Below are 16,051 nucleotides of genomic sequence, written 5' to 3' on the forward strand. Positions count from 1 at the left end.
GGAAGTGCTGCAGTGCTTCCATCACCGCCGTCCAGGGCAGCGTGTTGAAGGCGTTTGAAATATCCAACGACACAGCCACCAACACGCCGCCCTGTGCGACTACTTCCTCGGCTAGGCCCTTGAGTCGGGACACCGCGTCGATGGTCGACCGGCCACAGCGGAATCCGAACTGCGCGTCGCTCAGATTTATGTGCTCGGCGAGACGAGCAACGAGCACGCGCTCGAAGAGTTTACTCGGCTCGCCGAGCAACACAATCGGCCGATACGCCGATGCCTGGTCGGGCGGGCGGTCATCCTTCTTTAGAAGGACGAGCCTACCTTCCTTCCACGAGCTGGGGAACCGGCCCTTCTCCAGGCATTTGGTGAAAAGGGCCATAATCCGCCCCCCGAGCTCGGGAAGCGCCAGGTATAGTACCCGACCAGGCACACCGTCCATCCCGGGGGCGGTCTTCTTGAGGCGGAGCTTTACGGCGGCGTCCATCACCTCTTGCTCGGACACCGGCTCCACCTCATCGTTGACCGCCTCTCCTTCCTCCTCCGCCGGCAAGGCAGACCCTACCCGGTGCGGAAAGAGAGCCCCGACCACATCCTCCGCCAACTGTGGCTCCATGGTAGTTGTTATGGGTGGAGCCCATGGTCGAAGCTTCTTCCGCACTGCTCGGTACGGTCTGCCCCACGGGTCCTCCTCCAGCGTTTGGAGCCACTCCTCCCACGCTCCCTGCTTGGCCTTCGCAATGGCGACCTGGAGAGCGAGGCAGTCGGCTCTGTACGCCTGGTACAGCTCCTCCTCCATACTCTGATCCCGGACTCGACGCCTTCGGCAGCGAGTGTACCGGCGGCGCGACGCCACACACGCCCGTCGTAACTCGCGCAGCTCTGGGCGCCACCAGTACACTCGCCGGCGCGGACGAAACGGTTGGGCCCTCGGCATAGACGAGTCGCAGACGTTGGCCAGCAACTCGCCCAGCCGGTCCGCTTCCGCGTCCACGTTCTCGGCGGAATCGACGGGATCAGAGTCGGCTGTCCAGCTTGCGACTATGGCCGCCTCCTTTGCCATCTCTCGATCCAGGCGCCCTAGCACCCAGCGCGGGCCATCCCCGGCCGTGGTGCGTGGCGAGTTTGTCGTGGCCGAGGCGGAAGTGGAGAGGTCGAATCGAATATAACGATGATCCGACAACGTCTCCACACCCACCTCGACCTTCCATCCACAGATTTTGGGCACCAAGGCCGGGGATGCGAAGGAGAGGTCCACGATGGACCCCCCCTGTTGGCGCACGCAGGTCAGTTCCCTTCCTCTATTGAGGAGCATCAGCCCCGACGCGGCCGCCCAGTCCTCCAGCTCTTCCCCCCTCGGGTTCGTCGCGGGAGATCCCCAAGCCGTTGATTTGGCGTTGAAGTCCCCCGCGACGATCACGGGGAGGTGGGAGACCCGCGCCGTAAGCGCCTGCACCTCTGCGAGGGCGCGTTCGAAGTCGGCGAGGGGCCAGCTGGGTGGGAAGTATACCCCCACTATGGCCACTCCCCCGACGACCACGAGCACGCTTCCCGTGCCTCTCGCTACCTTCCGGAGAGGGGGGGAGCCGCCGCGAGCCGGAGCGGAGATGGCCACCAGGTTGCCGACATCACCCGCCCAGTCGTCCCGAGAGGGGATGACGTACGGGTCGGCAACCACCACTACATTTATCAACCACTGCGCCATGGTTTGGGCCAGCAGGTCCTGTGCTCGGGCGCAGTGGTTGATGTTACATTGTAGGAGTCGGATGGTGTCCATTTACGAACTGGTGTCCATCCGCTCCACTCCGACCTTCTTGGCCTTGCGCCGAGGCCATCGCTTAGGCGCACCTCTCTCTTTGCGCGCCGACTTCTGTCCGGCGGTGACGCAGCCGTCGCCGCCGATCGAGTGGCCCGCCGGTTTGCCCGCCGCCTCACAGACGGGGCAGTTCGGGTCTGCCGAACAGTCTCGCGCCCGGTGATCCGGCTTTCCGCAGCGGAAACACAACTTGCTGCGGTCCACCTCACACTGGCACTTGGCACCCATGTGCCCCGTCTCGAGGCAGCGGAAGCACCGCGTCGGCCGCGGGGCGAGCAGCACCACCCTGGCCGAGGTCCAGCCGACCCTCACGCGACCAGCGTCGGTCACCTTTTTGGCGGCCGCCACCGGCACGCTCAGCCAGAGGGAGCCATCCCCCCTCGGGCCGAAGGCGAGCTTGCCCGACCTTATAGAGTCGGCCGCGCAGCCTCCCTCTCTGGCCATTGACTCCACGACCTCGGCCGCGGTGACAGAGTCGTCGAGGCCAGTGATGCGCACTTCTGCGCATTTCACCGGCCGGCCGATCCTGACCTTCTCCGGGCCGAGCACCTCCCTGAGTTTAGCGGCCAGAGAGTCGGCCTTTTCCGGGGCTGCATCGCCCCCCACCTCCAACATTCGGGCGCCCGTGGCCGCCCTGCGGAACTTGACGTCGGCGATGCCAAGTTCCGCGAGGTTAATGCGGCTCTTCGCCTCGGCCAAGACCGTGGCATACGTAGTGCCACTCTCTTCTGCTCCCGGAGCGAGAGTGAGGGTGACCGCCGCGGTCTTTGGGGCCCGTAGTTTGACCTTCGGTCTTTCGGGGGGGCGAGTCTTGTCCGGCCCCTTGGACGCCTTCTTGGCCGCTTTCTTAGCCCCGCGGGACACTACCGTAGTCCACGGGGCTTCGGCGGGCGTAGGGGCAGACTTGTCCCTTGCCTGTGCGGCCTCTTTAGCGGCCAGGCTCGGCTGCTTCTTCTTCTTCTTTTTCTTTTTGTTTTTGGGCGGAGCCTCGCCTGGGGCCGCCGCCGAAGTTGTCGCCCGATCCTGGGCCCCGGTGCCCGATGTTGTGGGCAGGGGCTCTTTGGTCGCCCCCTTTTTCGCCTTATGGAGCGAAGCGGGGGCGGCGACATCTTCCTCTCTCCTGTCCGCCGCCAGCGGGGGCCGGCGCCGCGGTTCGGGGAGGAGACGATCCTCTAGTCCTGCCAGCCTGGCGTTTAGTATGGTGCCAAACTTTTCCACGTTGGCACGCGATACTTCATCCAGCAGCTGCCGGATATCTGCTTCGCCAGGCTGGGCAGGTCGGCGCTTGTCTATGTCTTTGAGTTCGCGCCTTAGCTCCTCCATGTCTCTTTGGAGGCGCGCGTTTGCTGCTTCCAGCCGCGACACCTCCTCCGACATCGTCCGCTCTCTTAGCTGAGAGACGGCGGCCTTGATGTTTGCCGCCGCCTCCTTCAGCGCTTTCACCAGTGTCCCCTTTATGTTGGTGGACTTGGTTGCCACGTCCAGTATCGTTTTGAGTGATGCCTCAACGCATTTGTTGAGGGCAACACTCGTCTGGTCCTCCTCGGTTTCCACCAGCGAGAGGTGAGCCGGGCCGGATGTTATGGAGGCCCTTGCCTCTCTCGCTGTGCGCAGCGCTGCGGCCACCTCGTCCTCGGCTGACTTCGTATTGAGGGGCCGGCCCCGTCCTCGTTTTGATTTATGGGCCGCCCCCTTAGCGGGAGCAGCACCATTTGTCTCCTCCGGGTCAGAAGGGCCCCTTCCTCTTTTGAGGTAGGCCCTTCTGTTGGACTCTCCGGACACGACCGACATGTAGCTGGCGGCCGAAGAGTCCGAGTCGAAATCGGTATTGGACGCCGTAGCGCCCCTGTCCAATCCAAACGAGTCGCAGCGCGTCAGCATGACCCTCAGCGTGCGCCCGGTATCTACGAGAGACTCTAGCCACTGACCGCTCCCACTCTGCGTCGGTGTGCTCGAGTCTCCGCTAACTTCCTCACTTAAATCTATGTTCTTTCCGCTTGCTTCAATATCCATTTCCGTTTCCAAGGTCGTCGTGTATCCATAGCACTCTTTGCCCCCCCCAGAATACGAGGGGCAGCCCGCGGCCGAGGCCGCGGGGAGGGATTCTCCTCCGGCAATGCCGGAGGTACCCTCCTGGGGTATATCTGTTTTTAAGGTTGCCATTTCATACCGTTTTCCAGTGTTGTCGGACACCGGAAACCGCCTTTAATACGGGGTGTGGTCCCCATGACGCGCGGCCTACAAGGCCGCCATCCTACGACCCCTAAGGGTCCACTGGTGTTCCCCGCGGGCCTGTCCGGTATGGGAGGCCCTGTCCGGCATAGCCCCGCGGGAAAACACCCCTCCACTCCGCGCGGCGGCACCTCGGTGCACGTCGCGCCCAGCACCGCCCAGTGGGCGTGCTTGGACCCCGTCCAGGGCCTGCGCTAAACGCAGGACCCGGCAAGAGCCCCATAGTGTCCGCGGGCCTTCCCGGTATGGGTAGCCCTGTCCGGTTTAGCCCCGCAGACCCTATCTCCCTCCCGGCCAGTTGTTAGCCTCCCCACATAAGGTGGGGAGTTTCCAGGGTGCACCACGAGGAGGTCACCGGCCACCGCACCCCAACCTAACCTAACCTAACCTAACCTTTTTTTTTTTTTTTTTTGTACGAGGGGAAATGCAGTTACGCACCCCTGCGCCGGGCCTGTATGTGCAGTGGCGCAGGGAGTGTGGGACTCGCCTAAAGTCGTTCGGCCATACCCACTAAAACCCCTCGGGCCCTCCATTCCGCCTTGTGGCTGGGTCACGGGAACACTTGCGCAATCTTCCGCGACCCAGCCGGCGTTGTCCACTCGGACTCTCCTCTTGTGGGGACAAGGATGTAGGGAGTCCCCACAACACACGTCTTAAAGGCGCACCCAATGCTAGGGAGCGCCTTACACCTGAAGGTTTGGCGGGCGATAGGGCAATAGGCCGTCCATCGCCCGGAGCTCTTCCATTAGGGAGGCAGACGGCGGGTATGCGCCTGCCGCCTGCGCCCATCGCGTCGACGGCGAAGAGGGTCCGCAGCTGCGTCCTCCTCCCGCCGTCGTTCCGCCGCCTCCTTCAGCGCCATCACCTCCTCGCAGAAGGAGGCGACAGCGTTCCAGGAGCTCTCGCTACTCACCATCGCGTTGACGACAGCGGGCAGCGAGAGGTCCGTCCCAATTTCTGCCACGAGTGCGGCGCGCTGGGCCGACCAGTGCACACACGACTCCAGGGTGTGCTGGGCCGAGTCCTCAGCGTGGCCGCACTCATGGCACCTCGCACTGGGCTCTCGCCGCGCAATCCGGCACAGATACGCCCCGAAACAACCATGTCCCGAGAGTACCTGCACCAGACGGAACGAGAGAGCCCCAACCTAACCTAACCTAACCTAACCTAACCCCTAGTCACGTCCCGCCCGCCTTGACGACGCGTAGCGCGCAAAGTGTGAAAAAAGTGCTCCGCAAGCCAAAAACGCTCGAAAAATCAAAGTGGTGGTAAAAGTCGGGTGAAGTTACTAGTGCGACATATCGTGAGATAGGGAAAATTACCACGAACACAACGGTGTGAAAATCGCAGTTATAGGTTGGAAAACCAGGGAGTTATTGGTGGAAAACCACCAAATTTGCAAATTTTAAAACTTTAAAAATTCCCGCTGCGAAATTCAATGCGACAACATATAGTTTTTATCACATCATTATAAAGGTCTCGACGAGAACTAGGACCTCGAGTTGTCTCCCGAATTTTTCCCGTAAGAAAATCTCGAGAAAATGGGGAAAAACCAAAACAGCGTGACAACGTGGACCTGGTTCCAGACGTGCTAGAAGGACGTGACTTACATCATTGGATAGCCCTTCAAAAACCGAGCAGGTACCAATTTTCAAAAGGAAAATCAGGTCAGTGGTTAAAAAGTTATAAACATTTTAAAAATTGACAAAAAGTGCATAAACTTTAAAAAATCATAACTCTCGATTTAAAGCGAGGACATATATATTTTAAATTATAGTTAGATAGTGCATTTAAAGACGAACAAAAAGACACCCTGCTTGGATTTTTCCCGTGTGCAGTTTTTGAGAAAAACAAGTTTTAAAAAAGTGTTAAAATTGTAAAATAAAAATTCAAAATTTAAGTAATAAAGTAAGAGTGAAGCGTACAATAAAGCTATTTTTAATAAACATTTTGTGTAAAATTAAGAAAATTTTTGGAAACATTTGGAAAAATAACTGGTTAAATCCGGTTAAGTTATTATAAAGTTATTACAAATCTCGTAAACAAGTGACGTCATAGCGCGCACCTGCAGCCGCGCTCCCCCTCCTCCTCCGCCGCCCGCACCTCACCGCACCTCGCTGGCCGTGGAAGGCGGAGCTTGTGACGTAACTGCACACTCGCGCTGCAGATAAATTATAAACTAGACAATTATTAAACCGACTTGATGACTGAATTAGTTAGTAATATTCAGTAGTTGTATTAATGTGTTGAAATTGTAATATAAAGGACTAGAATAAAAGTGTATAATATTAAAGTGTAAAAATTTTAGTAAATAGTAATTATTAGAGTCTTAAAAATTGCATTAATTGATGTAAAAATTATAAATTTGGCAATTTAATTAAAGTAACGTAAATTATATCAGAAAAATAAGTTAACGAAATTGTCTAAACGTGTTTCTAAATTATAAAATAAATAAATTAAGATAAGATTTGTAAAACTGGTCAAGTCGGAAAAAGTCAGAATCAACATATTGACCCGGGCTTTTCCCGACAATATTAGTTATAAGTTAGTATAAGTTTAACGGTTGGCGGAGTTGTTGCCCGCCGCCAATAGGATTAAGATAACGGTCCGGGGTCATTGCCCTAGACGTGAAGCAGTAGTTTGACAAGGTTCATTGACCTTTGTATTAGACGTGATAACTGTTATTACTGTTATTATTGGAATTACACTAAAAGGACTGACAAAATCAAGTGTATTAGTATTTGATAAAATAAATATTTAATAAATAAAACGACTATAATAACTAAATTTATAAAAAATTTATTAAATATTTAAATATTTTAAATAACTTAAACATTTTAAAAATCGTTGGAAAACAAAGATTTTTCAAATCTTAAAACTTTGGAATTGTAATTTAAATAAAATAAGAAATAGTTGTTTACATTTTAACCTACATAATCATTTGCATACGCCTATTGTATTCCGAGAGCTCGCTCGCTCGCGGTCGTTAGTGAAACAAAGGAGCGCGGCGGCGGCCATCCTGCAATACAATAGGGCGTAATTAGTTGAAAAATAAGGATAAGACCAAAAATAAAAATTAAGATTTTTATTTCATATCATTTTAAATTTACTTTAACTAAAATTGCATACTTTTTAAATTACTTTTATTATTGTAAATCAAAATTGTATTAAAACATCGTGTAAAAATATAGTGGAAAAGACTCAAAATTTGTCAAACTTAAATTGTAAAACAAAAATTTTAAATTTAATTTAGATTTAGGTCACATGCCATTCTACTAGTATTTACTCTTTAATCAACTCAACTATAATTATAAACACTAAATTATACGAACTAAATTAAAGTTAAAATTCTAACGAATAGTCTTATCCACATAATACAAACGAGCAGTGTTGAAAATTTTTAAAAAAAAACTTTGTATAGATTCCACGTGAATAAATACTGGTACTTATAACTTAATACTTATAATACTTAACTCAATACTTGAGTCGAAAACAAGGTTTTAAAAATAACTCTTGACACGAATTAGGTCGATCCTTATTGTTTAAAATAGACATATTGACTCAGACTCTTGTCGGCAATATTAGTAATAAGTTGCTATTGTTTTCCAACAGGCGCTTTTGCCAAGAATTATAATAGAAAATAGTCGTAACTATATTAGTATTTAAGGTTAATTTAAATAGACTAAGACTGTGTCCCCTATTGGGATACTTAAATATAAATTTAATCTTAAGACTGTCCCCCTATTGGGACCATAGAATTAAAAAAATTTTAAATAGTCACACTAGGCATAAGTTTTAAAATTTTAAAATAGACCGGTCAAAGACCTATTGAATTAATCAATAATTGTTTTTTGTGTTGTCCGACTGTCCTTTATTGGGACAATACGATTATTATTTTTAGTATTTATATAATTTTAATTTTTAATTCAGTCTTTTGACCGCCACCCCTTTTGGTGGCGAATAGGTTAGGTCAGATTAAAATCACTTTTGGGTTGTACTCACCAGAGAATCATGTCTCCTCCTATGGGAAAAAACGTTAAGAACGTGGTCATCGCACACGCGGACCGTAAAGACGATGGCAAGGAGAAACCCAGAGGAACCGCCACAACACAGCCACGAGCTGTGCCACAGTCAACCTCCCAACTAACGGAGAGTGCCACGACCCGGGCCAGCAGGCTGTTCATGGCAGCGAAGGCCCAGCTGGAGCTTTCCGGGAACCTGAAGTCGTCCATCAAGGAGGCTGTCCTGGACAGCCTCTCCGGGCTGTTCCAGGTAGTCCTCCAGGTGGACGACCGGCTCCGAAATCTGGACCTCCAGTTGGAGCAGCTGAGGGCTGAAAAAGAAAGAGAGATCAGAGAAAAGATGGAGGAGAAGGATAAAATTATCGAAGAGCTGGCCCGGAGCAAAAGGGGACAGGACATAGAAATAAAGTTAGCTGAACTCGTCACAAATACGGAATCTATTAAGACGATGATAAACCAGGACATAATGAACAGATTCGATGAATACCCACCGGGCAGGGCACTGTGTGGAAATGTTAAGAAATTGGAAGGGTTGATGGACACAGTCATGGTAATAAAAACCAATGTGGACAAAACAAATAAAACACTGGAAGAGGCCGCCAAGGAAACAAAGGGCGCTGATAAAATAACAGAGTGCGTGATTAAGAAAATAGAGGAAACAAACAGGAAAGTGGAGACGGTCGGGACACGGGTTGGGGAGGTCGGCGAGAGAGTGGTAGAGAACGGAAAAACCTTAAGGGAGACCGGAAAGGCCCTAGAGGCCTTCAAAGGCCCCGGGGCCGTAACATATGCCGAAACGGCAAAGGCCCAAACAGCTAAGGCCCACCACCTCTCGTCAGGCCAACCCAGCCACGCCCTGATCATATCCTCTAAGATAGACATGGACACCAGCGAAAATGTTATTGACAAAGTGAGGCAGGCCCTGGACGCCCGGAAGGCAGGGATACAGATAGATAAAGTAAGAAAAATAAGGGATGGAAAAATAGTTATCAGCTGTGGAAATAAGCCGGATCTAGAAAAAATGGAAGGTCGAATTAAGACCAATAGCGACCTAAGAACGGAACCTGCTGCAATGAGAGACCCTAGAGTGGTCATAAGGAACATGTTCGCCTACAACACGGAAGCGGACATCATCGAATCTTTAAAAGTCCAGAACAAAAGGTTGTGGGCGGACATGGACCCTGATCACTTTAGGGTCAAAGAGGTATACAGAAAAAAGGCGAGAAATCCTCACCAGGCCCACACGGTCCTGGAGGTGTCCCCACAGATGTGGCGCAGAATGATAGAGGCGAGGGCCATATTCATAGACATTCAGGGACTAACGGCCGAGGATCAGTCGCCGCTGCTGCAGTGTACTCGCTGCCTCGGGTTCGGCCACGGCCGCAAGACCTGCAAACAAACCGTGGACCTTTGCGGTCTGTGCGGGGGGGAGCACGAACGTGCGGTTTGCCCCTCCCGTGCAGACGGAAGGGACCCGGTTTGCAGGAATTGCGACCTGGCCGGGCTACGGGGCGCGGGGCACGATGCCTTCAGCGGCGACTGTCCCATCAGGCAGAGATGGGATAGACTGGCACGGGCAACAATTGCCTACTGCTGAGGGCCCCGCCGTGGCGATGTCGGTGATACATGCCCGGCGGGACCGTCACAGTGTTGGAGGGAGCACGTTCATCCGGATGGGCAGCACCGGTGCGGGCTATGTCGGCAAATTAAACGACGGTTCGGTGAGGTGGATCGGCGGCCTCCGCAGCGCTAGGGTGGTGCAGAGAGGGACGGCCGGAACAAAACTGGTAAGGCCGGCGGTCGCGGTGTTCGGTGGCGGTTTGGGGGTTCTTAAGAATCCTCAAACCCTCACAATGAGCACTGCGGCCGTCGCCCGAAAAACTGGTGAATGGACCGTAGTAGCCGTCCCTACTCACCCTGGGGGTGCGGAGGGCGGCGTTCCCAACCTCCGGAAAATGCGCGAATTTGCATATCGGGCCCGCATCGGTGTTGTCCAGGTGGGTGAAAAGGGGCGCACATATAGTTTGAAGAAGAAATGTGAAGGCGAGAATGGTTGCGAGGTGGCTGCAGGGGAGATCCCTGAGCGCTCGGAGCAGCGCTGGTTAATTAGCGGAGGCGTCCCCACCTTCGGCGCGAGCCGCGGGTGCAGTCGGTATACTCACGGTGGTGCCCTCTGCACCCGTGGATCGAAGGCGGATGGTGGGAAACAAATCCCAGTTATAAACTACAACTGTTGGGTGAAACGCGCGGCTCTGAGCCTCAGGGGCCCCTTGGAAACAAAAGTCCGGATGGAACTAGGTTATGATAGTAGGTCTAAAACCGGATTTGCACCGCCCCCCTCACTACCCATATTCATTAGAATATTAGGGAGTCAGAGGGGGGTGGGCCCAGTTTTCTTTGGCTGCCTCGCAGCCCCGATTGCGCACACCAAAATGGCCCATAAAGACATATCGTGCGCTCAAAAATGCGAAATACCTCGACCAAATAAAAATAAAAATAAAATACGTGCAACTACTCACCAGTCACGTTGGCCTCGAAACCCACAAGTGTGGAGAATTGACACCGCTGCGTCCGTGTGCTATCCGGAGACATCTGGAAATAAAATAATTTTGTTTAAAATAAAAAGTCTGGAGAAAACAAAAATAATAAGAACAATTAGTAAACACAAAATTCAAAATTTAAAGTAAAATTGTAGAAAAATTTGAGGAAAAATAGGAAGGTTTAGGAAATTTTAATAGTAGAAGAACAAGCAACATTTAGGTTCTGCCGAACCATTAAAGTGGAAAACTGCAACAACCAGGACAGTGCAACCCGAAAATTTAAAGTTTCTTGCCATGCAAGAAGTGCCCTGAACGGCAAACCTGCAAAAAAAAAAAAAAAAAAAAAAACCTAACCTAACCTAACCTAACCTAACCTGGGGTGCTAGGGTCGGAAACCTCCACGTTGGGCCGCCGCTTGGATTGCTCTGGGACAAGTCCTGGGGGAATGGAAGCGGTTGGTCCGGTGCACCCTGGACGGCGGCAGATGGGTTCCTTTTCCTCTACGGGGGGAGGGAAGTCATCTGCCGCTGACCAATATCCGGCCAGCTGACCCATGGAGGGGTCGTGGGATGGCGGACCTTCAAGGTCCGCGGCGAGGCGCTCTTTTAAGAGCGCCCCGCGAGTTGCCGGGTCTGCTCAGTGCACGGTTTGGCTCTGTTTTCAGAGTCGACTGGTGAACTGGTGCAGACCGGCATCGTCGCCGGCTTAGTCGGCTTGGGAGCGGTGTTCTCCCCATTGTCGGTCCTGTTGGACAGCGGTCTTCGGACGTAGTTTCGGCGGGAGTATTCCGCGGCGCGGCGGTTCCCCTGGGTGTGCTAACCCGCACTCAGGGGGATGTCCTTCGGGACAACGTCGGGCAACCTGTCCCGGTCAGACGTGTCAGTTGATCACGTCTAGCGGCGTCGCCGGGACAGGGGGCTTGCCTTAATTGGCCGGCCCAAGACAAGGATCAGTCACTAAAAACCCGACAGCGAAGTCGTTAAAACCTGTGGATACCGGCGGACCTCCACAGTATGTACGCCCAGTCTGGGTATAGGGGGCTCTGCCTGTCTGGAGTATCCTTTCCCCCACACTCGTGGGAACTATATGGATACAGAACACAAAAAACACAACGACGACAATGGCAACGCACAAAGGATAGAAGAGACGCACAACGATGTGGAAGCAGTCGAAGGCGGGAACAGGGCCGCGGGTGTGGCCGTCCGGGAGTTGCGGGTATCGCTCTCTCGGTGCGACTCGCCCATGGTCCTGGAGAGGAGGCAGCTGTCCGATTCGGACAGCGGCAGCTGCGCCTCATTGGAGGCAGTCGGGGGTGAGGGCATGCGCTCGAGATCGCGCTCCCCACCCAGCCGATTTTGGCGGAAGAGATCTCTGACGCCGGAAGAGGGAGCGGCTGGCGCCAAAACAACGGCGCCACGAAAGAGAGGCCGCGGACGCCCCGTAACAACGGGGGAGTACGCCGGCCTGGCCCGAGCAAAGGCGGAGCTCAACGCTCAACGGGAGCGGGAGATAGAGCTGCAGGCGGAGGCGGAGCTGGCGGCGCAGGTCGCGGAGAGGAGCCGGGTGCTGCGAGCCCGGGCCAGGGCGGCGATGCCCGAAGGTCCGGGAGAGGCGGCGTCCGGCGAGCACTCCGCTGAGGACCTCGCTGGCACGGTCGAGGCGGCGCTGGACGTAATTGCCAGCGTCGCCAAGAAATCGGCCAAGATGAAGTGCCAGCACATCGCCAGCGTCCGCGAGGCGGTGTCGACCATCGGCGACGCGGTGCGAGCGCTTCGGTCCCGCACTGAGTCGCAGGAGGTCGCTCACCTGCAGGCCGAGCTGGCCGCTATGAGGGCGGAGCTGGAGGCGGTAAAGCGGCAGGCGGCTGCCCCCCCGCAGATGACCCGGGAGGAGATCTTATTTATGGTAGACTCCCGGATCGCGGGAATTGGCGACCGCCTGCTGCCCGAGCCGAGGCTGCGCCCTCCGCTGGCTGCGGACGCACATAATGCCGCCGCCGCCGCCGCCAACGCAGGAGCGACCAGCACTCGTCGCGAGGCGAAGCGCGCTGCCCCCGCCCCGGCCGTAGAGCCAGTGCCCGCCCCGGCCGTAGAGCCGATGCCCGCCCCGACCCCAGTCCCCGCTGCGACGTATGCCGCGGCGGCGAAAAAGGGTAAGGGGAAGGGCAAGAAGAGCCTGGCTGCCCGCGAGGCCGAGGCCGCCCGCAAGCCAGAGCCGGCGCCCCCCGCTCCCCAGTCCCAACCTGAGGAGGCCTGGAACGTGGTGACGCGGAAGGCGAAGGCCCCGAAGCAGGCGGCAACAGCCCCCGCGACGCCCGCCGCATCCAAGAAGAAGAGGAAGAGGGCCCCCCGACGGCGACTGCGTGCTCCTAAAACGGCAGCAGTCGTCATAACATTACCCGAGGGGTCCATGACGACCTACGAGGCCGTCCTGGACAAGGCCGAGAAGTCTGTCGACCTCTCGGCCCTGGGCATAGAGGGGCTCAGGTTCCGCACGGCGAGAACCGGCGGCCGAGTCTTGGAGGTGGCTGGCGCCGACAAGGGCCAAAAGGCCGATGAACTGGCGGCCAAGCTGCGGGCGACCATCGGTGAAGTGGCCCGCGTCTCCCGACCGGAGCTCTGCGCTGAGATACGCATCTCCGGTCTGGGCGATGCGGCCACCAGCCAGGCGGTGGCGGCGCAAGTGGCGAAGTTGGGGGGTTGCCCTCCCGAAGGTGTGAAGGTGGGCGCCATAAATCGCCCACCTGGCCGCCAGGGCACCGTGTGGGTGAAATGCCCCGTCCTGGCGGCCAAGAAGATCGTCGACGCCGGCCGGTTCACGGTCGGCTGGTCGACGGTGAGGGCAACCCTCCTGGAGGCGCGGCCGCAGCGGTGTTACCGCTGCCTGGTCCCCGGCCACCTAGGGGTGCAGTGCGACTGCGGCGTCGACCGCAGCGCGCTGTGCTTCCGATGTGGCCAGCCGGGCCACAAGGCCGCGTCGTGCAAGGAGGAGCCCTCCTGCGCAATTTGTGCGTCGGAGGGCGTGGAGGCCGGTCATCGTCTGGGACACAAGAAGTGTCCAGCGATGAACCGGCCCCCCAATAGAGGCGGCAAGAAAAAGACAGGCGGGGGCAATCAGGGACCCCCCGCCTCGTCGTCTACAGCAGCCGCTGACACGGAGGCGATGGACACCGCCCAGTAATAATGGCCCCCAGTGTCTCGATCCTGCAGGCGAACGTCAACCACTGCGTCGCGGCTCAAGATTTATTGATACAGACCGCGGCGCAGTGGAAGATCGACGTAGTCATAGTCGCCGAGCCGTACTACGTCCGCGACCGCGATGATTGGGCGGGCGATCGCGACGACTCGGTGGCTATCGTCGCCTGGAGACGCACGGGCCCCACACCCTTCAAAAGTATAACAAAGGGTCGCGGTTGGGTTCTTGCGTCGCTGGGCGGCATTGCAGTGATCGGGGTGTACTTCGCGCCGAGCAGGAGTTTTGCCGACTTTGAGCGGATGCTCGCTGAAGTCGGCGCTCTTGTGGCCGATGTGCACCCCACCCCTGTGGTGGTCGCTGGAGACTTCAACGCCAAATCGAGTGCATGGGGTTCTCCGGTGACAGACCTCAGGGGGGAGACACTGGCGGACTGGGCGGTGTCCACGGGGCTCGTCCTCCTGAACAGGGGGGCGGCCCAGACGTGCGTGCGCAGTCAGGGCGGGTCTATCGTGGATCTTTCATTCGCTAGCCCCGCACTGGCTCGCCGCACGAGGAGGTGGAGAGTGGAGGAGGGGGTGGAGACTCTGTCGGATCATCGGTATATCCGGTTCGACATGGTCTCCACCCCCGCGGACGCTTCGGCTGTAACGCCGGACCGTCCCTTGCCGGGAGAGGGCCCACGGTGGAAGGTGTCCACCCTGGACCCGGAGCTGGCCAAGGAGGCGGCCATTGTGGAGAGGTGGGGCGCCAATGGCACGTTGAACGGCCTGGACGCAGACGCGAGGTGCGAGCGACTAGCTGGAGCACTGACTCGCGTCTGCAACGCGGCGATGCGACGCGCAGGTCCGGCCCTCCCGCGAACGCGGGTGTACTGGTGGAGACCGCACCTGGCCGGTCTTCGTACGGCTTGTCAGGTGGCACGCCGCACGTACACCCGCAGCCGCAGAAGAAGTAGGAGGGACCTCGACCAAGAGGCGCTGCTGCTCGCCGCGTACCGGGCCGCTCGTGCGGCGCTGACCTCGGCCATAAAGGCCGCCAAGGAGGAAGCCTGGAAGGAGTGGCTCGAGAGCCTGAACCGTGATCCGTGGGGGCGCCCATATAAGATCGTGAGCCAAAAGCTCCGACCATGGGCCCCCCCGCTAACCAGGTCTCTCGACCCGCTCCTCACAGAGCAGGTGGTCAGCTCCCTCTTCCCGGCAAGGGAGGAGTGGGTGCCGCCGAGGATGGCGGCGCCGGATCCTGAGGGACCGGCCGTATCGGGCGAGGAAATCCCGCCCGTATCTGAGGCCGAGCTCGGAGCCGCGATTCTGAAGCTAAGGCTGAAGAACCGCGCTCCGGGTCCAGACGGCATCCCTGGGCGCGCCCTCGCCCAAGTCGTGCCGGTCCTTCAGGAGGAGACGCTGTCCCTGTTGTCGGAGTGCTTGGCGTCCGGAAGAGTCCCGCGGCGGTGGAAGACGGGTAAGCTCGTGCTTCTCCGGAAGCCCGGGCGCCCGGCCGACTCGCCGTCGGCCTACCGCCCCATCGTGTTGCTCGACGAGGCGTGCAAGCTGTTCGAGCGAGTGCTCGCTGCGCGTCTCGTCGCGCACATGGAGGCGGTTGGGCCCAATTTGAGCGGTGGCCAGTTCGGCTTCCGTCGCGGGCGGTCCACCATTGACGCCATCACCCGACTCAGGGACAGGGTCGAGGAGGTTGTCGGCCACGGGGGAGTGTTGTTGGCGGTGTCGCTGGACATCGCGAACGCCTTCAACACGATCCCCTGGCCGACAATCGCGGAGGCGCTGAGGTACCACCGCGTCCCGGGGTACCTCAGGCGAGTCCTTGCGGACTACTTCGTCGACCGGGCCATATTTTATCCGGCCCGAGACCAGGTAGTCCGCAGGGACATGACGTGCGGTGTTCCACAGGGGTCGGTCCTCGGGCCGCTCCTGTGGAACATCGGATACGATTGGGTTCTGCGCGGTGCCAATCTCCGGGGTGTCGAAGTTCTTTGTTATGCCGACGACACCCTGGTCACCGCGCGGGGCCCAACGTTCCGGGACGCGGGCGTGCTCGCAACTGCGGGCACGGCCCACGTGGTGCGCCGCATCAGGGCCCTGGGCCTCAACGTGGCCCTCGAGAAGTCCGAGGCCATGTTCTTCCATGGGCCTCGGACTAAGCCCCCCCGCGGCTATTCCATCGTTGTGAGCGGCACCCCCATTGCTGTCGGGGGGACTATGAAATATCTTGGTCTCGTCCTCGACAGCCGATGGGGG

At 56.6% G+C, this 16,051-nt stretch overlaps 1 protein-coding gene across 1 annotated transcript; it reads right to left on the minus strand.

The window, feature by feature from the left end:
- Positions 1 to 1,771: 1,771 nt before the first annotated feature.
- On the minus strand, positions 1,772 to 3,973 carry LOC123721075. The gene has a single exon (XM_045678374.1). The coding sequence runs from the start codon at positions 3,971 to 3,973 to the stop codon at positions 1,772 to 1,774; it is 2,202 nt and encodes a 733-aa protein (XP_045534330.1).
- Positions 3,974 to 16,051: the final 12,078 nt, after the last annotated feature.

The sequence above is a fragment of the Papilio machaon genome, chromosome 6, assembly GCF_912999745.1.
Source record: "Papilio machaon chromosome 6, ilPapMach1.1, whole genome shotgun sequence".
NCBI lineage: Eukaryota > Metazoa > Arthropoda > Insecta > Lepidoptera > Papilionidae > Papilio > Papilio machaon.

Excerpts from the sequence above, each read along its gene's own strand:
- LOC123721075 (XM_045678374.1), bottom strand. The coding sequence starts at position 3,973 with ATGGCAACCTTAAAAACAGATATACCCCAGGAGGGTACCTCCGGCATT.